This window comes from Molothrus aeneus, chromosome 1 (assembly GCF_037042795.1).
Source record: "Molothrus aeneus isolate 106 chromosome 1, BPBGC_Maene_1.0, whole genome shotgun sequence".
NCBI classification, from domain to species: domain Eukaryota; kingdom Metazoa; phylum Chordata; class Aves; order Passeriformes; family Icteridae; genus Molothrus; species Molothrus aeneus.
In genome coordinates this window covers 30,629,191-30,651,560 of record NC_089646.1, presented here as the reverse complement: position 1 = coordinate 30,651,560, position 22,370 = coordinate 30,629,191, and the positions used below count along the sequence as shown (strand labels likewise).

General features: G+C 39.2%; 1 protein-coding gene across 5 annotated transcripts in view; it reads right to left on the bottom strand.

The window, feature by feature from the left end:
- The window catches only part of HDAC9 (histone deacetylase 9), a 457,531-nt gene that overhangs the window by 265,455 nt on the left and 169,706 nt on the right, over positions 1-22,370 (bottom strand). For 4 of the 5 annotated variants that reach the window (XM_066554142.1, XM_066554170.1, XM_066554152.1 and 1 more), the window contains exon 1: positions 10,153-10,259. In XM_066554142.1, coding sequence (XP_066410239.1) covers positions 10,153-10,258 — 106 coding nt within the window. In that variant the 5' untranslated portion in view covers position 10,259. Of the gene's footprint in view, positions 1-10,152; positions 10,260-22,370 lie in introns of those variants that run through there. The other variant, XM_066554161.1, reaches the window with a different exon arrangement.

The window sequence follows — 22,370 nt, the reverse complement described above, 5'->3', positions numbered from 1 at the left end:
TTAGGGTATTTTCCTTTCACTTCAACAGATAAAATGTACCCTGTGGATGATGAAAGGTAAGTTATTGACAGCTTCACAGGGACAAAATTAGCAGAAATTATACTTAATGGTAAAGTGCTATGTAGTTCATTGGAGTTTAACAACATGTTAATTAAGTGTGAAATTTTAGGCTCTGTCCTGCAAAATGCTGAGAGAAGCAAGGTGAAATCTCCAGAAGATTTCCCAGGCAGCAGGTTAAATATATTTTGAGGCCACTGTATACCATAGCTAAAGCTGAGAGGAGTGGTTGTGCCTCCCTTCCCCACTCATGGCCCCTCTGACCCCAAGGATGATGCCCTCCTTCCTCACACTGCAGCACCCACTGCAGGGGCATGGGGGGCAGGACCCCCATCATGTTTTTAACCAAGATCAGCTCTTCATTACACCAGCCCCAATGGACACATGAATACCTGCATGGGTACAAGTGATGTGACTGTCCAGCAGAAGAATGAGGGCCCAGAAAAAAATAAGAAAGGAAGAGTCCAGATTTCTACACTCACTCATGTCTTTCTGAGTCTGCAGGACAACATTAAAGACTATTTGGCTGTTAATGTTTTAAAACCAGCCATGCACCTAGATCTCCTAAGCACTACCAGGACAGATCTGCAATAGTATTCCCTAGAAGAAATAACAAAGACAGGTCCCTAAGAATGAGTTTCTGAGGTCTTGGGAACAAACATGTGCTGCTGCTCACCTTTAGGTATCTGCATATGAAGAACAGCAGACTCAGATGAGGAGGTTTATGGAATGTGCAGCTGCCTCTGGTGGGCTACTAGGCCTGCAGAAGGAAAACCACTTTGCCTCAGGCACTCATTCAAGCCTACCCCAACTAACAACTAACTTGTTAAAGCCAGAGTTCCCAAAATTTTTTTTTTTTGACAGGTTTTAATATAGCCATACCAGAGTGTCCTTGGTGAGGAGAGGCAGTGTAAGACTGTTGATAAGGCAATATATATATATATATATATATATATATGTATATAAGTATATATATATATATATATCTTTGTAAATGCATGCCAGTGACAAGTAGATATGCATGACCAGCAACCAGAGAGAGGCATTCCTTCTTAGATGAGGTTTGAAATTTTTAGCCCAAGGGTAATTTTTTTCTAAATATTCCCATTTCTAACCATACATTTTTAAAACAAAATAGCTGTGTCAGTGTTAGTATCCTTAATCATTCATAGCATCACCATTACTTAGTTCAGCTACATTAGCACTCCCTCTTTATTTCTTTGCCTATGTCCTTTTGATTTTGGCATTTGTAATTTCCCTTCTTAGTAAGTTCTCCAGATGCCCCATTATCACCCTGTATACACTGGCACAAGAAGAAAAAGAACAAACAAACCAGAAAACCAGCACAGAGCTCAGAAAATTGCTTACTAGGTCAAGAAGAAAAGGCAGGACAGGAATGGTGCAGCTGACACAGGGATGGAAATTTTTGACAAAGCTCTGCTGAGGTTGTTCTGCAGGTTCTCCAGGAAAACTGAACTACATTTGGAAGGAAGGATTTCAGGATGGTGAGATGCAGCAGAATTTGCAGTATATGCATAAACAAAATCTGTGTCCTATACTGCTCCTTTTCACAAACCTCATTCTCAGACCAAGAAAACAGAAAAAGAATGTCTACAATGGCAAGAGAAATCCCTGAATACTAGCTTATGTGTCATTACAAGAGTAACACAACCCTGGGTAGTTTTTAAAAACAACCTGGGTTGTTGATTCTAAAATATTCATACTTTCCCATGCATTCTTTATGATGGCATTAGAGATTTCTTTGACAGAAACTTCTCTCATCTCAGTTGATTTCTTTCTTAACTGTTTCCAACTATATTTTTCCTGTGTTCATGGACAGTTAGAACTGTGCTTCAAAATCCCCTGGTTTCCACCTCCCACATAGTTCTCTTACATCTTCAGAGCCTTTCCCACCCTCCCTCACAACAGCATTTTAACATAGGAAGTGCTTGTATAGCTCATTTCTGCCCTACTACTCCATTTATAAAGTTCCTCATCATTTCTTCAAACCTTTCTCTTCTGCCAGTCCTTCTTTCATACTCCTTGAGAAAACCTAAGTAAAACTTACTGTATCCTATGGAATTATTACTGTGATAACTACTGACAATGCACAATAGAAACAATAAAGTTTTCTTCCTCTTCTGAAATAGATCCTGGAAAAAACAATGACAGCAAATGAAAGGACACAAACTTTCAGATGTGTGCATGGGAACGAGTGCATGTCTCTTTGGAGCCTGGAGCAGTTCTGAGCATACACATGACACGAGCTGGAGAGCTACTAGACCAAGGTAAAATGCTCTCCTGAATTTAGGTGCCACTAGATTTCAGCAGCTGCTATGCATGGATTTTTAGGATGAGCCTTCTGAAGCATCCTAGAAATTTCTATATAGTCCTTTAACATTATGTGCCTACATGAAATAAATAAATATATGCTAATATAAAGACAGTAAAAATACGAATACTGATGATTTTCCTTTTGCTATTTCTAACACCATTCTGTGCCTCATACTAATTTCATCACTATTTATGTTAGCATAAAGTCTCAAAAATGTAGGTATTTTACTTTATGATTCTTTGTTATATTGCAACACATATTCTTTTAAGCACTTCAGAACTTCAAGGTCAAATTCAAATTAGAATATAAAAAATTTGAAGAGTCCAAGAGTTTTACATTTTCCTGTCTGTAAAAAAAAGACTTCACAAGGCTTAGGAAAAATACACATTTTCAACCAGGATATTTATCTAGAGACCAAGCAAGTGGATGTAGAGAAGTAAGAACTTACTGTCTCTGCAAAAATTGGAGTTTTGAATAGGTAAATAAAAAGGCCAACAGTAACATTTAACTAAATGAGTACAAAACTCCAAAAAGAGTCTCTATGTAAGAGAAAACTGCACTAACAGTCTGTTTTCCCTGCTTTCTCTCATATTGTTCCTGCACAACACCAACAAGGAGGTGGCCTTGGGCACCAAGAAAGAAAAAGGAAACTTGGATTAAGAACAGAACAATTGGGGGAAATTATTAAATTAACATTAAGCCTGCTCGTTATTCCATTCCAGACTTCACTGAAATTGAATAACTGTGGTTCCTCCCTGTGGCATGCATACCTTTGACCACAGGCATCATGAAAGAGGAACAATAGTCTTTGATTGTAAAAACATGATTTATATATTTGGCATTTTCAAAGAATTCATTCCGTAACTTCTCTTGTCTCCCTTTGATGATATTCACTCTTATTACTAAGAAGAGCATGTTATCATTAGAATAAAGCAACCTGCATTTTTAGCACATTCATCTGCAAAAGGCCTGAATTCTTGGAGCTCATCATGTTTGTATACTCCACAATCTGGAAGGAGTTTACAACCATGAGACATCAAACAAATAAAACAGATGTGTTGGCTATGCTCAGATTATACTAAATGCCAAAGTACCTTTACAGTCATGCAGAGAACTGCCAGGCTGACAAAAAAAAAAATGAGCTGCTTATTATATAATGGGAGTTAAAGCAGCACTGGTTCAACCATGCAGAGGCTTCCACTGATTTTGCAAGCCTTTTTACACCAGAAACATTTTAAAGTAGAACAAATCAGGTGCCCCCTGATTACACACAAAATCTGCACGAAGACAGAAACATGCCACTTATTTAGAGCAGAAAGATAAAAGAGATGGAATCCATTAGATAATTATAATCCTTCAATATTTCCCTTTTTTGTCAGCTGCCTGCTTCCTGAGCAACAACTGCAGGCAGAGGCTGCTCTGACACCCAGCTGAAGATCTGCTACTTTCCTATTTTTGCTGCTCTTTACTAAACTGCTACTAAAAGCTAAAAGCTTCCTCCTAGTTATACACATACAAACACAAAAATCTCGGCCAACTTCCTTAGGAGAGGACAAGCCTCACTGTGTTCTTGAACAACAACTCTGCTTTAGGTTTAAAGTTTTTCTACTGAGAAGAAATGTTTGTGCAGCAATCATGAAGAACACTTTGATAAAATTTGTCAATTTGCTGAAGCTTCCTGTTATGTCTTGTGAAAATCATATAGAAGGCTACTTGTACAGCAGACATCATTTTTATGTAACAAAACTAGATGGGTCCATTTTGGAGGAGCTTTGTGCATATGTGACATGTTCACACTGAACATGGAGCTTGACAGAGCCGACCTCTAAAAATAGCACCTGGTTATCCTTGTTCTCATCAGCAGCCACAAGCTCATCTCAGCTCTGTCATTTGGTGCATCAATCTGGCACCCCTCTCCCTCCTCCAGAAGAGACAGAAGCAGTGGTACCCTGAGGTATCTTGTTGTAGGAGAGGTAAGATGTTTGCATCTGCTGCGAGCACACATTATAAACAATATCCCTGCCCCTCAGCAGGCAGTTATCATGTTGTTTTGGCAGCAGGAAGGAATCTGTGGTTTTTCTTGAATGTTGCTCTTCTTTATTTAAACTACCAGAAATAAAGCAAAAATGACAGAATGCTCTGTCTATAAATAATCATTCCGGTGTACAGTTATATTAGGAGGTAACTCAGATGGCATGATAACGCCTAACAGGCTAATCTTAGACCTGTAATGCCATAAGATGAAAATAACTAGGCTAAGAATAACTGACCCAGAGGAGTCAGCCTGTTAAAGAGATCCACAGAACAGGGCATTTTAGATTTTCATGTGTTTAACAATAATATCTATTGACTGGTTTCTCTATGGTATTTATTACCCAGCATGTAAAACTCTCTCTACCCCTCCAGAAGCAGTTGGGAAAGGTTAAAATGCAACAACATCTGAAATCTCCCCGATCATCTACACCAAAACCTGAAATGAATGTGCATATTTTGCAGGCTATCTATCTATTCTGCTTTCTCCCAGCTTTTGGTTTCTCTGCAAAGACAGTGCAGAAGAGAGGGGCTGGGCAGTCAGCACAGAAACATGGGTCTGGCAGTAGAAGAATTACAAGTGTTCCACATATCGAGTGCAACCTTAATGAGCTAAATGTATTCTGCTCATAGTTTTATAGAAGGGAAGACTGGCTGGAGCTGTGTATCTGAGTGCAATACATGTTATAAAGCCAAACAGCTAAAGCAATAAAAGACTGAAGTAAAAAGCTGTTTCCCAATAAAGAGATTTAGTCAACACACTGAAGAGAGGGGAGCTAGTGCCCTAGCACCAGTACTAGAGAGCATCTGTACTAAATGCAGTGTTTAATGGTCTCTGAAAAGCACCAAAAGGGTTTTGAAGTAATATTTTGCACTGTTTTTTATTTACTTTCCAGCTTTTCTAACTTGCTATTCTTGTCAGTCCTGTGCTTTGAATTTCAGGCTTTTCTCACAACCTATAAATATACCTCCTAATACAAAGCAAGACCACATAGCATCAGAAGTTACAACTGGAATAAAAAAAAAAAATAAAAAAAAAAATCCCAAAAACAAAAGTAGGAAAAGGCAATGTTATAGCATTAGTTCTTATAGCATTAGACACATGAAATTGGAAACATCGGTCTGTATTCAATGTAGTCTCAAACACAAAACAAAAAATGCAGCTTACTTCCATTTTCCCATGTTTTTGTTCAACTGAATTCACAACCAAAGTTTTGCCCAGCATACATTGCAGGGCAAAGGGTCTACTCAAAATCAGTGAGATTGTAACTACATCAGACCTGCAGGTCTATGCTGCTTGTTTCTTCTCATTGTATTAACTGTATATGGCTTAGGCCTTACACTTCCTTAACAATTGATTAAAATACTTCTGCTACTACTATGAAGAACCAGATTATCTTATACCTTGCCTTTACAAAAGGCATGGAAAAAGCCACTCTGGTTGTTATCCAAAACTTCCCTATACTGAATTTCCACACTCAATTTTTTCATTGCTCTGAACAGAACCACAAAGCTCAGAACATCTACTCTCATTCTTTCTGCTCTCTCCAAAGCGTTCCTGCCTGAAACACCGTAAACGAAACATTTGGTATCTGTAAGAAGCTTGTGTTACCTGATTGAGATACACAAATATGTCGTGTTTTTAATGAGTATCAGAGCAAAACTTTAAATGAACTTGCTTTCTGCAGGTTCTCCATAAGAAAAGGTGAGCAAGGAAAGGTTTTGTTCAGGAAAAAAAAAAGAAGAAAACCATGGGAGGGCAAATATCAAAGAACTTTCCCTGAAGGCAATATAAATTCATGTGTAAAGCAAACCCCATGTATACAAGGTCATGCAGACTCATGATAGAGACAACATACAGGACAAACTGTGCACACTGGGGTTTACTGAGGGAAGATTGCTCATGAGCTCCTGCCAACCCACGTACAGCACGATGCATGCAGCAGTAATTCTGTCATTTATATTCAAGTGACACAGTTTACATTTCCTGACTGGTGCAGAGAATAAACATTCACTACATCCACTTGCGACACCTGTGAAATTGAAGGTATTTTACAAGCCTGGAGGTAGGTGAAGCCAATCAAATTAATCATTCTGAACCATTACATCTCCTCTAGAATAGTTTTGCTCTATCGATTCCTGGTCCTGACAGGTATCGTTCACTGTGTTTCACAGAAGGATTAGCTGACATAAGCAGGATTGTGTAACTTGCTCAGGTCACCTGTCAACTCATAGTGATAATCTCACTATCTCCTTGAACTCTTGATTTTTCAGCGGAACAGCTTTGGCAGGAAGCAGAGGATGTCTTATCCAATAAAAACCAAGGTGGAATTCAGGCAGGGTACTTCAAGGCTGTACATCAAGATATGGACAGTGGGGAAGACTTAACAACCTTACCCTTTGAAAAATCAGCACTGTCTATTAAATCACCAAAAGCTGGCATTACTTCCTGAAGTCCCATATCTACAGATACCAGGATTGGGTATGTCCTTCCTTCTCCTTCACACATCTACCATCTATTTAAGAAATGTAGTCCTGCATCAGTTATTTATTAACCACATTTTAATGAGTATTTTTCCCGTGGACTGTGCTGCACCAAATGCTTTTTTTCAAGGACTTTCAGTTTATTACTTGTACTGTGAAAAGATCAGAGGTCATGAGCCAGAGGCTGAATGTTAGGATCCACTGTGGCATTGCACACACATGGAAACTGAGTCTTTTTCGTGTAAAGTAAAAGGGACAGAATAGATAAATAATTCCAGGTAAATAAGAGGCTTTAGACCCCAGCTTTATTTTGTAAATGTGAAGTTAAAATAACTATGGTATCAAATAAGAATACATCAACATAATTTTCTCATATAAAGATGCACAGCACTTGCTGCTGCATTTTAGAGCAACAGTACCATATGGGAGAATTTAGTTCAGTCTTCTAAAGACAGCTGAAACTGCTCTCTGCAGTAAGGTGTAGGTGTCTGCAAATTACACAGCTTCTTAGTCAGCGCCAATCTAGATTGCTCCATTCATAATTAGACTTTTGATTGGTACCTATCCAGATCATCTCATTCATAGTATGACTTACAAGAAAGGATGGAGACAGACAGGCAAGGCAGTAATTGAGGGAATACCAGGAGAACTGATTCTCATGTCTAAAGTATTTCCTATGCCTGCTCTTGTCAGAAATTTCTTAGACATTTTGCTTTGCGAATCCAATCCATTGACCAGTGAACTTGTCCTCTTTGGGGGATCTCTCCAGCCCAGCTTAAAATCAGTTGCATAATATATGTGCATTGTATCTGGATACCAGCAAACCTAAAAATCTGACTGTTGTTGTCTGTTTTAAGTTATTCTTGAAGTCTTTGGAGCAAGCACATGAAGGGTGCAAAGCACAAACTTTTATGGATCTGTTATTTTTTTCACTACATGCTACTTTTTAACCTGAGTATAAATCACATACATTTAAGTAAAGATAACTTTAAATTTAAGGGCCTTGTGAAAAGGAAAATTCAAATGACTGTTTCTGGCTTCTCCAAATGCTATTGCATACTGTCATACCCTAGCTATTTCTTTCTTCCCTACATGCATCATAAATGGAAAGAATGAAAAGCTACCAGAACTGACCCTGCAAGATGCTGAACGTGCGGGAGATGAAGGCAACCAAAAGCAGCACCAGGCTTTGAGGTTTCATGTGACATGAACTGAAACTGCAGACTATGTATAATGCCAACTACTTGTAGTCTAGTTGCATATTTTAAAGGCCAACTGAAACACAGAGAAATATTTTATGTTCCATAGAATATATATATATATATATTTATACACACTTAAACATCTGTTATCTGGATAATATTATTGAACAAGCTTTTGTAGGGATTGTTTTTTGTCTAACCTCCCCTTTTACTCTACTTGGCACTACAGGAGAAATTGTGTATGTTATATGGACTTACCTAATGTACTATCAGATACAAATCAACAGTTATCTGATATACTTATTTCCAATGAAGACAAGCAGAGCTATAAACTTACAGAAAATCACCTTATTTTCTTGATTTTGAAATGAAAAATTTGCTATTATATTAGTTAGAGGGTAGCATAGTGAGATAAACCCCCCAAATTTTCACTTGTGAACCATTTATTTCAACTTGACTTGGTACTAAAAAAAGCCCAACAACAACAAAAAAAAGCAAAACAGTAGGTAGGGAGAGGACACATTCAGCCTTATCTCTAGCCAATTTAAAAGCACTGGACACCTGTTGAGCTGTTCAGGAAAGCTAAGGAAATGCAATGAAGCAAAGCAACAAGAGGTTGACACTGTAGATGGCTTTGCAGAAGAACTGTAACACTTCCAGGAAAGCTTTTGCTCTTACCCACAGTCTTTGCTAGAGCTTTGCTGTTCATAATTTTAAATGTGCCTTCACCTGATTTGTGTCCCTGACAAAAGAGTTGAAATCAATGATCAACAACCTAAAACTGTATGTAAGAATGGAGCACAAGTAAAACTTTTAGCTCTTTTTCTACAAAGCAGGAAAATAAACCGTTTTTAAAAACCAAACAGACATAGGCTCAACAGGTGTACTGAAAGAGGTAATATGTGAAGAGAGGTATGGTCTACACATATAATTATCTTTAGAAATTGAGTTTATTCAAGTTTTGGGAAAGAAGGAAAAAAAAGAAAAAGAAAAAGAAAAAGAAAAAGAAAAAGAAAAAGAAAAAAGAAAAAAAGCAAAGGGGACACAACTAAGACTAAAATACATGCCAATAATTCATCCTGTATTCCACATATGGATCTTCTATAATACTAACACTTCCTGAAAAACAAAGTAAGAAACCTAGGTTTAAATAGATATAAACTGGAAAACACTGTGTCTTAATATACAAGAGTTTCATCCCAATGAAAACTACTGGAATTAACTTTAGGAGAGAATAGGCAAGGGTAGACAGCCTGAAATGTTGACATTTTTAGCCCATCTAAATTGAATGGCAATGATTCTTCCAAGTTAATTTATCCTCAGTAGCAGGTCTCAAACACAGCTAGGAAGGAAACTAGAAAACACAGGGGTAGCTCTGAGGAGACATACATGAGGAAACATGCAGTGTTCTTTCTGAGCAGCTTTGAAATACCTTCATGAAAAAAACATATCCAATTTACATCTCAGTGAGTCATTACCTGTAACTAGCATTGCCAGGTTCACCAATATTTTTAAAGGAACAAAATAAACCATGCAGTTTAAAGACATTTTGCAGTAGCATTGTAATGCAAAGAGAAAGGCATTGGTATAAAGCCTCCTTCATATGCAAACTAGAGAAAAGGAAACTCACAGAAAGAGCAAATCCTGTTTACAACAGACATATGACTAGAATTGCTTATGAGGGGCTTTAAATGCAGCCTCCTGACAAGGACCGTCTGTGGAAGCCTCTTCCTGTGAGCCCTAACAAGCCTCTACCATGAGCCCCATTTTGCAATCACGCAACAAAACAAACAAGGAAACCCAAACTCGACTTCAGTTGTGAGCATGTTGCTGCGTCTGGAAAGCAGCAGACCAAAGGAGACAAACTCCTCGCAAAAGCAGCAGCAGCTGCAATCTAAAATACTTCCAGAATTATATAACAACAACTTGGATAAAGCCCACAAAAATCAAGTCACTTCTTGAAAGGAAGGGTGTTTACTTGTCATGCTAGGCTGTATGTTCCCGGTCAGCCACTCAAGTCTAAGGCACGGAGCTGTCTCTTACCTGAGCTGATCATACTGTGCATTCTTTGCTGAGCCAAGAGCTGTTCACGTCCAGAAACCCCATCTGAGGAAAAACACGATTCACTCTCGTAAATTGTCTGCAGCATATTCCAACTGGTCTGCACTTCAGCTACACAAGAGATTCATCACTGCACTTGCACATAGGCGTCGGGCACGACCCTCTGCGGTCCTACCTCCTTCAGCGAGGGTCGTAAGATAATATGCTTCGGCAATTAGCAGTGTTTAAGCATTTGCACCAGTATCTATAAGGAGAAGGAAAAGCCCAAATCCGCCGCCGGCAGCCCCCGCCCGCAGGAAGGGAGCCGTGAGCGTGCGGGGGGCTGAGCGCTGCCGAGTTGGAGCAGTTGCGTTCGGGCAGCCAGCGGCAGGTGGAAGAAGAAATGAAGAAATATCTCTGCGCTTTGGGCTTCCTGGCAGGGCGGGGAGGGGGGAAAACTGCCTCTAACAAACCATCAAACCGAATAAGCCACCTTTCCAGGGAGCGGGAGCCGCGGAGGGTTTAACCGAGCTGACCCCAGCCTAGCCCAGCGTTGCCGTGCCCGCGCCCCTCTCCGCTCCCGGCCGGCTGTCCCTCGGCCAGGCGGCTGGGCGAAGTTGGCGGGAGCAGCAGCGATAACTCATTTGCATTTGAATTGACACCCTCGTGGCCCACCGGCGGCAGAAATAGAACAATGGCCGGCCTGAGCCAAAAATAGGTCAAGCATGGCCGGGTGATTGGAGCCTGCATTAATGCGTTTAAAAATACCACAGCAAACACAGCTGTCCAGTCTCCGTCTTTCAAACTGCCGCCCGTCCTCTGCGCGCCGCCCGGCCTCGGGCTCAATTAACCCCTTCCCCCTGCCCAGTGTCACTGGGGATACGCCAGGGAGGAGGCAGGAGTGGGACGGGGACGGTCCCCGCCCGGGAGCCCTTCTCCCTCCTCACCCTCCCCCGGGAGTGTTTTGTGAAAAGAGAGCAAAACGCCACGGCCTCTGCCCGTATCGGTCCTAAAATAACGCTGGGAGGTTTTGCTGGCGATGTGGTTTCTGCCTCGCCCACGCGCAGCCATCCTGCTGTTCTATTTTTGCTGCCCGTTTCTCTGGCTACGCCACAGTTGGCTTTGGCAGGGGAGGGAGCCAGGCGGCCGCCAGCTCCCGGCAGGACCCGCAGCCGGAGAGAGGCGATTTCTGCAGCTCCGCGGGCCGGGGGGAGCAGGAGGCGGGGGCAGATGCCAGCGCGGACCGGGGTTTGTGCGTGCAGCTATAAGCAGCCTTTCCGTATTTAGCATACTTCATATAATTCTTATAGTAAGTCACCGATTGTGGCACAGCGTGTTAGACACGCTTACGGACTATGCACTGTTTGGTTGACTTGCTAAAATTTGGAGAGAGGCTGAGTAGTTCACACTTATTTTTAGAAGCATTAGGCAATTTACACAGCGTCTTTTTCAGTTCTCCAAGATGATGTGGTTTCAGAAGAGCAGCTTTTGACAGCGTATCAGACAACAGCACCATGTTCCTCTGTGGTTTGACAAGTTTCACACATGTGAAGCCCGTTTTTCATACTGGTATTTCAAAAGTTGCATATCATTTGATCATTAATATACCTACACACAGATAACTTTCAGTGTTACAGACTGTACTTCTCAGAGCCCTACTCTGCCTTTTATACTGCGCTTTTTATACAGGTGACCAAAGCCTGTTGCTACCTATATTATACAGCAGCTTGACTACTCTCATACCAAAATTATAAGTCTGCTCCATGTTCCTGCTCCACGGGAGCAACAGTGGCCACTGGGATGTAATTCCTCACCACAAATCAAGAAGCCAACACAGAAGCCATGTTGGAGCTTTCTAGAAATCCACAGAATTCTCAACTATCAATAGAATATTTTGCTCCTAAAGACGCAAGAATTTGCCCAGTACTTGGGGCTCTCTTCTGCCTTTTGGTGAAGAATCTTCTGTATAGCTTACATGACAGATCATAGCTATATTTTTTAATATACTTCTCACCATTGTGTTACCAAAGAAAAGATTCCCAATAACAAAGTACTGGGGCGCTCCTGTGAAGTTTGGCTACTTGGTGGCGCCTAGGAAGTCTGTGGCTCAAGTCTTCCCATCATCCCAAACCTTTTCTTCTTCAATGTGCCAAATCACCTGGTCCTGGTGAGAGTTAAGGCCTGCCCCCTGGACAGGGAGAGACCGCAGCAGCTGGCTGGGGTCTCTGAGGTTTTCCCTGCAGAATCCTCAAGTTAGTAGCTATCACTTCTTGCTACCCTGCTCTCCTTGGCATCTCTCTTCCCTACTGAGGAAGCAGTGAAGCCCTGCAGATGGCATTGCACTCAGCTCTGCACAGGGCCATGAGCAGGGGCAGGGGCACTGGCAGCGCAGTGATAGGTAGAGTGTTACAGTGCAAGATTTCAGGTGAGCACAACACATACCATTGCATCATGAATTGATGACAATTTGATATCATAAACATTTCCTCTTGAAAATAAAAATATCCAAATGTTTTGTGGGAAATATGTGGCCTTTCCAGAGCGCAGAGCAGTTTAAAACAGTGCAAGAAGCATCACCGGCAGAAACAGAAATCTCCTCTAATACAGAAAAAGCTTTTTATAGACAGAAGTAAATAGAAAAAGTGGAATTGCTTATGCCCTTCAGCCAAACAGAACATGACGCTGTTTGGTGATTCAGTGCCTCAAAATAATCAAGTTTCATATTACAGGGAAACACGGGAGGAATAAGTTAAAAACAGGTCAGAACATGGAAAACTGTGGAGTGTGGGATCTGGTATTAGGTACCCATATGTGTTTATAACTTCTTATATATGCAGCTGCATTTTGAAAGATAGTGTTCACAGCTTTAAATAACTTAAAATACTGCAGTAACAAACTAAAAGTAAACTATATTCAAGAGCAGAAAATGTACACTTAGATATTTAGCTGTAAGTGTTCTTAATTCCAATGTACATATTTTAAACTGACAGACACATAAACTGTCTTATGTTCACTAACTCACAGACCATAATAACTACAGCATGATGCTATACATTTTAGATGATACATAAAAACTATATAAAAATATTTTACTTATGAAATAAGTCACCACAAAGGTAGGGTTTTTACAACCTGAATTCTTCCGACTTGCTTTGACATAATATAAGCCTACTTTGGTACATGCTTAGGTTTAAAACACATGTGTAAATCCATTTCTTTTCAACATAATATTTAAGCACATGCTCAAATTCTATTGATTGCAATAGAATTTAAGCACATAGTTAAACACTTTGCTGAGTCAGCCCAGACTTTAACTGCACAATCACGTGAATTTAAAGAGCTCCTTAAGAGTCCCACAGGGGAAGGATAAAGGGTTCATGCCTGGAGAAAATCTGGTTTTTATTTTTAAAGCTATGGATGTTATAAGGTGACATTTTCATACAGGAACATGAGGGGATTTTTTCTGTTTTTTCAAATGCATTTCCTAAACTTGGAGAAGTTTAATGACGCTGGCAGTGAAGGTAAACTGCTGAAATGATTTAGTGCTGCTGAGGTGACTCTAAATGCAATCAGCCAATTTATAGAAAACTTAAGGCATGTTAGTAGCACTGTGATCTCATTATAGCATTTTCACAATGTGTTTTTCTTATTTTCCCTCTGAGTTGTTAAAAACAAATAAATATAAGGAAATTAAATCTGGAAACCCCATTACTGCAACATTAAGACTAAGAAATGAAGTCCTCAAATTGGAAAGAGCTAGGATTTCTACTGTGTTATTAACTCTGCAATATTATAATTAAGTAATACTTTTGTCTTTTTTTTTAAATTTTTATTTTCCTTTCAAAGCACAAACAGTATATTACTGATGGTTTTTAGCATATCCCATTTCTCACATGCTATTCTGGAGCATTGCCTTCATTCATATTAATAATTTAGTTTCAACTTTTGCAGTTTTCTTACTTGTAAATGAATACTCGCAGAGATTTTTTTATCATACTGCTCAATTGTAGCACATAAATATTGAACACATTAAGAAAAGAGATGTTCTCTAGCTTCTAGTCATATGCTTAAATGAGGACATTGCAGTCTTACAGGTGTCCCATTCAACCTTTTTTCAGTCCCTTTTTCATTTGGCAAGTGAAAAAGCAGGGAGTAATAGCATGCATCAATGTCAAACAATTCATAAACAAGTGGGAGCTAAATTAAGGTTGCACGAGTAGAATTAAATTTGGCCTATTTCAGTACTGGAGGTTAGAGTTCTAATCTTTGCAGCCTAAAGACTTCCTAACTATTTTTGTGTATCCAATCACTGAGATTAAAAAAAAAAAAAAAAAAAGGAAGAAAAAAATTAACTATTGTATAGAACAGATGTTTCTGAAGCCACAGTTCATTAGATACCATTAGTACCACATGAAACCCAAACATCCAGCATAAATTACTGCAGCTTATGCTAGAGGATTAACCATGTTAACGAACAGCTAAAGACTATTACCACAGAGAAGCAGATGGTTTGGGAGCAGCAAGAAATCAGGGGAGATGCTGTAATGGTCTGGTCCTGCTCCCTCTTGGAACTAAGGGCCCATATTCCAAGTCCCTGGAGGAGTTCAAATGGGTTGCTTAATCCATGTGCTTTGGTTAGAAATACAAAGTACAGGAATGTTTCCAGCCAATTCTCTTGTGTAGCAAGCCCTGGCATTGCCTGTGCAGGAATACATGGTGTTTTTCTTTGCAGGGCTGGGAAACCATGTGATGGGCATTTTTTTAAGTAAGAAGAAAACTGCAATTCTAGTGTTTTAGCTCAATTCAAGCTTCAAAGGAATTTTCTGGGACAAAGAAAGGCATGTGTGTAGCTTTAGGGGATTTTGTCACAAACAATGAGAGAGTAAAACTTTACAAAGTTCTGAGGATAAGAAGTGCTATGTAAGATAAATGCATGGCTCTCTTATCATCTCTTGTATAAGAATACAAAGAGTCTTGCATGTTTCTCATGCAAATTAGTTCAGGGGTTTTGTAACTAGTTGATGACATCACTTTTTTCTCCTCTTAAAATAAAATTTTTTGTTCACATAAATAAATCTACTAGAAATTAAGTCTTAGATTCAGGATAACACCTCAACAGCTCATAGTTGATTATAAGCACAAGGCTTAAGTTAAGCATATGCTTAAGGGCTTCATAAATTCAACTTTCCTGAATCACAAAGCTCAAGTAATAAAAAGACCCTAACACCAATATAGAGCTATGTAGCAAGTAAATATTTAGGTTAGGGAAAACATCAAAATTCATTTATTCTGTTGACAAAGTCATTTATCAGGTTGGAACTAAAATCTCTATGTTTTGTGGCAAGACTGAGGTAAATTGCACATTAACAACACAAGCCCAAGTAATATCAGATAAATGACAAATAAATGCCTCAGACCAGCAAAGCACTTTGTCCCTTTTATACCATTAATGAGTTTAGAGGAGATATGAGCAATATGAGATTTCCTGGCTCTTCATGGCTATGCCCACTTTCCTTAGAGAGACACTAGAGCTGTGCCTGCTGCTCCTGGCTCCACCAGGCACACCTGGGTGCACATGCACAAAGGAACCCTGGAGCACATCACCTGGGACAGCTGCCAATATGTTCAGCATCCTCCAGGCGTTTCAAGCTTGTTGCACACCTAATGAGCAGATAATCTGAGCCTCCATGCAGGGTTCTGCACTGCATCTCCTAATCATGGGTAGTCTGACAGGTCAGATCACCTGGTCACTGTTTCTGGACAACTGACTACTAAATCCTTATATCTAGAAAACCAATAGGAGCACCATCTCCAGCTTGTAATATATGTTTGAGTGATTTTTTTTGGATTTAAGACAAGAAATGTAGGCCATGCATGCTGCCTGGAGAATTGAACTGTGGAAAGCAATGGCCATGTAAAGGTTTCGGAATTATAGCAGAAGGCAGCCAACCAAATATAAGCTCCTAGGATTACACTAGAAACAAAAAGGCTAATAAAATCCATGGGAATATAACAAGTTTGTACTGAATAACAGCAGTAAGATGATATACATATAATAGAATATCTTGGGGCACTGTGACGTCCCCCGCATAAATACTTGAAAAAGAATGCTGAAAAACTGAGGACGGTTAGACATGCCACATGCATAAAATAGGTTGGGAAAACCTTTGAAAACTGGAAACCTAAGACTTGTGATACTAAATTTATTGATGAAGCTCAGGGGTGGCTTGGCATTGTCTACAATGCACAGGGCAAGATGTCCAGTGGGACAGTAAAATGGTCTTTCTTTTAAGAAATAAGGCCTTAAGAAAAATCCATTTATTAGAAAAATTCAAGCCAGAGGTAGACATGCATTTTAAGCATGCTTCAAACTCTGCAGCAATTTCCAAATGAGTTTTACATCAGTATTGATCATGTCTCTGAAAAGAAACTTTAACAATTCTGTATGCCAAGCTTAAGGCAACTTTTGTTGTAGAACTCCAAGACAGGTCTTATCTCATGAGTCTAAAAAGGTCAGATCATGGGAGTAGAATTATAGAACTGTTTTGCTTGAAAAAGATCTCTAAGATCATTGAGTCCCATCATTAATGTAAGTATATCCAAGTCCACCAGCCAGTTCCCACTTCAGGTACCTTCAACCCTAGTAAGAACTACTGAGTATTGCTGAATTGATGGAATAATAAATTCCACAGTCATATATACTAAATTAAACTAATTATTACTCTATCAGAAATAATTTTATTATTTGAAATCATCCTCTCCTGAAAAGCAAAGGCTTAATTTCTGTCTTTTTTTTTTTAATCCAAACTATGTTTACTTTCCTATGATACTAGAAAAGTTTTTAGAAGAGTAGAACAACAGAGTGCACTGTAAATAACTTGGGAAAAAAAGCCTTTGGGGGAAAAAAAGAACCCACAAAATGTTTGCTTCATTTTGCTATTCAAAGTCGCCCTTTTATATCAAATAATTAGATTTCAAAAATAGGGTCTTTCTAAATACAGGCTTGGATTCATGAAGTGATGAGGTGGCTTTACATAATATATTACAAGCAGATTATAAAGCTATACTAGATTTAAAGCAGATTTTTAGTAGATAGAAACCAATGTAGATTGGAACAATTACTCTTCTAAATTAAAAAAAAAAAAAGACATTTTCTTAAATTTAAAAAAAGTTGAAATTAAGTCAGAGATCCAATTAACTTCAATCCAATGGAAGCTTGGCCAAGAAAAAACATTTTACATACAGCACTAAAAAGGGCCTCCTTTAATGTGTGGGCCAAAGAATGGACCTGAGATACCAGACCATGTGCTTGGCTGTGGGCACACATCAGTTTCTCCCACTATGCTGCCTGCTTGGATCTCCTTCCTCTGCCAGCATCTCCACCCCTCACAGGGGAGCATTCAAGCACATGGAGAAACAGTGCTGGATGCACAAACATGCCCCTGAGAGCAGTAACAAATTGACCACTGCTGCGCCCTGAAAAGGTCATATCTCAGACTGGTCAATAATGTTGTTATGAAACCACACAAAATCCTCACGGTTAGCTGGGCCAGGATGGCAGCAACCCTCTTCTGGGTTTTTGTCAAAATGTTTCACTGAACCCAGATCCAGTTTTCATCTAATTTTCGTCATCCTCTTGAACTTTGATAAGGAACAGAACTGCAACCCAAAATGTAATCAATATTCAACAGCTTGGGAGCTGATTTTACACTGCTGGTGAATTTGGGGTTCAAACGATGAAACTGTGACTTCATTGGGTAAACTGTAAATATTTTGCCTGACTTCAGTAGAACCAGCATTCCTTCTGAGGAGCAATACAATCTTAATTTTCTGTAACAAACTTATAAATTGCAGAAGAGGAGGGAAAATCAAAATACAATTGAAAGCAAAGTTACATGGCTCTAAAATGAAAATTACAACATATTCCAAGTAAATATAACCTCTTCCTTTAGCTAAGAAAACCACTTTGAAAATCCCTTGAAAATTTTAATGCAGCTACTTACTGCAACTGAAAATACCTTTACACTATGCAAAGGCAGTATGTACTATGTACAGTATGCACAGTGGCACTGTCAAAATGTGTCACAAACTTGACTTTTGTAAATACAGGCATCCAACTGGTAATCCTAAGGCCAAACCAGCCCTAAGAAGGCTTTTATCCATCCTTCAAGCTGATTTAGCCAAATCTTGCAAAGTTCAGTTTGCTAGGCACTTGATCCCACAGAAGGGATGGAACAAATGGAGAGGGAAGCCACAGCAATTGCCCAGCAAAGGCACACCTCAGCAGGCAGATGTGGGCAGCTGCAGCTGCTGCTTCTACATGTCCCTCATCTGCCCCATCTCTGGCTTAAAGGAGAAAGATGTGGGTGCTCAAGCTCTCTAGGACAAAGGGACAAGGCTGGTCCCAAGCCCTAGTTTCCTAGAATGAGAACTGTTCACAAAAAACCTGCCAGATTCTTCTGAGCCTCAAACCACTGTGCAATGGCTAAAAACTTGGACAGGTCAGAACTAATAATCTGCATTAAAAGCATGGGGGAGTAGGAAGATAATACACAGAATCCAGGTTCAGACAATACTCCCATTCTAATCAACTTCAGTCAGATATATTTATGTCTTGCAAAGAAGCTGGGAGGGGAATGCTCTTGTAATAGCTTCAACCCTAATTACTGCTGGGAAAGGGCAGTCCAAAAATGAAGCAATAAGTGAAAAGTAACTAGCTAATGCTGGAATCCCAATGCCATGAACAGAAAAGACAGACTATATTCAATGACCTTAAGCCTCTGACCATTCAAAATATTGGATCAAACTTGGGCTCAAGGCCTGTTCTAAAAATATCATAGCAGTCCTCTATGCACTTCATACCTTGCTGATTGGTAGTGGAGAGAACAGAGTGCCAGGGCAGGTCATAATGAATGGAAAACAACACCTTTCAGCCAACAATCTGAGGATCTGCACTATCACAAGCCAGGTCTCACACCAGTTGTCAGTCACAGATGGCCTGGTCTGTGCATGCTATGATTGCACTTCATTTCCAGTCCCTTCTCCTCTTGTTAAAGCACTTGCCAATGAAATAAACTGCTGAGTACATTTCAGTACTAAGTACAGAGATTTGGATTTTTTTTTAAATCTGAATAAAATCCAAACAAAGTGTTATGATTAGTCTATGAAAAAAATAAGTGCATTTTCAGCAGCCCACAAAATAATGCTATATGCAGGATAAATGGCAGTCTTGGCTAAAAATATCCAGGGATAAAAGCTAGACAGATCAAGGTGGCATGTATGGACTGAGTCCACAGGAATGAATAAAAAAATCACAACCCAGATTATCTTTAATATTATTCTCCATCTTCTCTCCTTACCTCTGCCGGAATTCCAGAAAAAAAGAAAAGCTAAAAAGGTGGAGGCAGAAAATTTGGGCAACTAAAAAGTGAACATACAGTTAGCAAATAGTTTACTTGCCATGATTTAGCAGCTTTCCACATCTCAGAAGACAAAGGATGATAACTAAAGCCATGAGAATGGTTTTGTCTTACCTGAAAAAGGGGTGCAGCAAAATTGGGTACCACCTTAACTAAAAATAGATGTGCTGTAATAATAGATCTGAAAAAAATCCTCATAAGTTAATTACCAGTGTGATGAAACAGGCTTAAGTTTGGTCAAGCTTTATTTTTCATTTTAATTGCCAGTAAGAATGTTTCTAAAAATAACATTCTTGTGTTTTATAATATTAATTTCCTTACCATTCTAAAGAAATGCTTGTCTCCAATTTTAGACTATACAGAAATATGACAACCTTGCATTTAAGGAATAATTTACTTGAAGTAATGCAGCAGAGCTGGTTTTATTTAGAAACTTCAAAAAAAATGCTACTGTAAGATATTTAATCACACAGTTTTCTTTCAATCACTATTTACAGGCATACAAAGCACATTTCTCATAAAGACATTATATGTATAAACCTCTTATGTGTGTGTGTGTATAAAAATTTAAACAGATTTAAAGCACTTTCAGCTACTGGTGTCACACACCACAGTTGAAATACTAAAGCACATACTAAAGTACATTGACGTAAACAACAACAAAAACAAATCTAAAAGATACCTAAGCAAGTGTCTCATTTAAAACATGTGATGATTGAGTATTTTATTGACTTGGGTCCTACATCACTGTATGTACTTTTGTTCATTTAGTGTCCTCTCAGATGCAGCAGGAAGCCTCCAGCAATTCAGAGAGACAGTTTGCTATTCTGGGACCCAACAGAGAATGAAGAAGTTGAGAAGTTGAGCAACTAACTATATTTGTAAGGGGAAATCTCCAAGGCATACCTACCAAAAAGAATGTCAGGCTGGAAATACACCAGGATGGTTGCCAACAGAAATATTTCATCAGTCAATCTTTTACAGTCCTATGGCTCCCATTTCATTTTTTTGCCAAGTTATTTAGAACTGCAGGCACCAGCAACATACAAGTTTGGGATTTGCCTTCATTTCTCACATGCTTTTTCTGGAAATCAGCTGTTTTGTGATACTTTGCCTTCTGATCCAAAGACCACAAGCTTGTCACAGGATGCCACAAAGGGTTTTGTGCAGTGGGAGGAGAAGGAAAGGACAGAGGTGGTCAGTAGATCATTAGTGGCTATGTACCTCCTTCAGAGTGACCTGCAGCTGTGGAGGGCTGGATCAAATGATCATGGCTACTCCTTCTCAAGTGGCATTGGAAAAGAATGGGTTTCCCATCCATGAATCCAAGGACAGCCATTTCTTCAGCATCCTGAATATGACCATCCTCTAAAGAAGACCATGTGTGCTAAACAGTATATTTTTGGAACATTTAAATCAAAACACCTATTTCTGCAGTCTTGGCATGGCTGCAGTGCTGATCAGTAGAATGGTGTTTACTTGGATGGGACACAGATTTCACCAGTAACATCACATTAAGGAGTTCCTTATGTGCTCCTGCTACTGTCTACTGTGCTGTCCTTGTTCTGGCGGGATTTTACACATATTTATACATGTCATTTGAAAGGAAATTAGATCAGATCAGATCATTTTTCCAGCACAGCTGAAAAAGCAAGACCCCAAAAGCCCAAACACAAAAAGCAAGAACTTTTTATCCTTATGAGATCCTCTCTCTGCCTCGTCAAGCCCCAAGTGCAGTGACAGAAGTTCAAAGGACTCCTGACAGTGCCATACTAATGCAGAACTCTTATTACTAACTGATATGACAGGTATTCAAGAAGATTTGCATATCAAAGACATTGATGAATCACAGAAAATCTATATGGCCATGATAATATATATATAAAAATATATATGATCAGCATAACTGACTACTCAAACTAGCCAACACCATTTAAAGATATGCACAAAGCCAACAGCACTCAAATATCTTTTGGACGCTATGGGGCAAAAAAAAAAAAAAAAAAATCTTAAAATTCAAAACAGGTTTCTTTAGAGCCTCAAGGTTCTAACAATTTGTAGCCATGTTGGTATAGATGCAAACTGCATTAGTTAAAGAAACAATTAAGATCTTCTTTGAAAAGGAGAACAGTATTCTTTAATTAGTTTCTATACAGAACACATTATTTTCTGATGATGCAGAAAGAGGAATATTGGGTTAGGCGATTTCTACAAGACTTCAGCTGATGCCTTTACTTTTCATAGAAATTCAGATAAAATTTAGGTTACCTTAGGACTTAGACTAGCTAATGGACTCTGGTTTCCTCCGTATCTTTAAATGCTTGTGTGCAAAACTCCCCCACCAGCCTGTAATTTTCCTGTCTCAGAGAAGGCAGCAATCAGTGTGCCATTTATGCACTGCACAGACAAAGGGACATTCTCAACACTGCTGGCATCACAGGAGAGGCTGATAAACAATCCATATCATTTGGTCACCCCATTTGAGAAGGTTCACATTTATTTTTATTGTTTTTGGAATAGAAAAACGATAAACAGGAAGGCTTGTTATGTGCTACTCTGCTCAACACATAGACTTGAAGAGAATTAATTTTGCTCATAATTAAAATTAATAATATAGTTTTTAAATTTTCAATTTGCAGGCAAGATATATATTACCCAATCTGTAAGAGGGTACAGTATGGAAAGTACAGTATCATTACCTGATTTCACATACAGCAAGGCAAACCAGCCTGAACATGGCTTGTCCCATTCACTGTCATTCAGAGCATGAAATAATCTATTCCTGACTCTCATGGATGACCA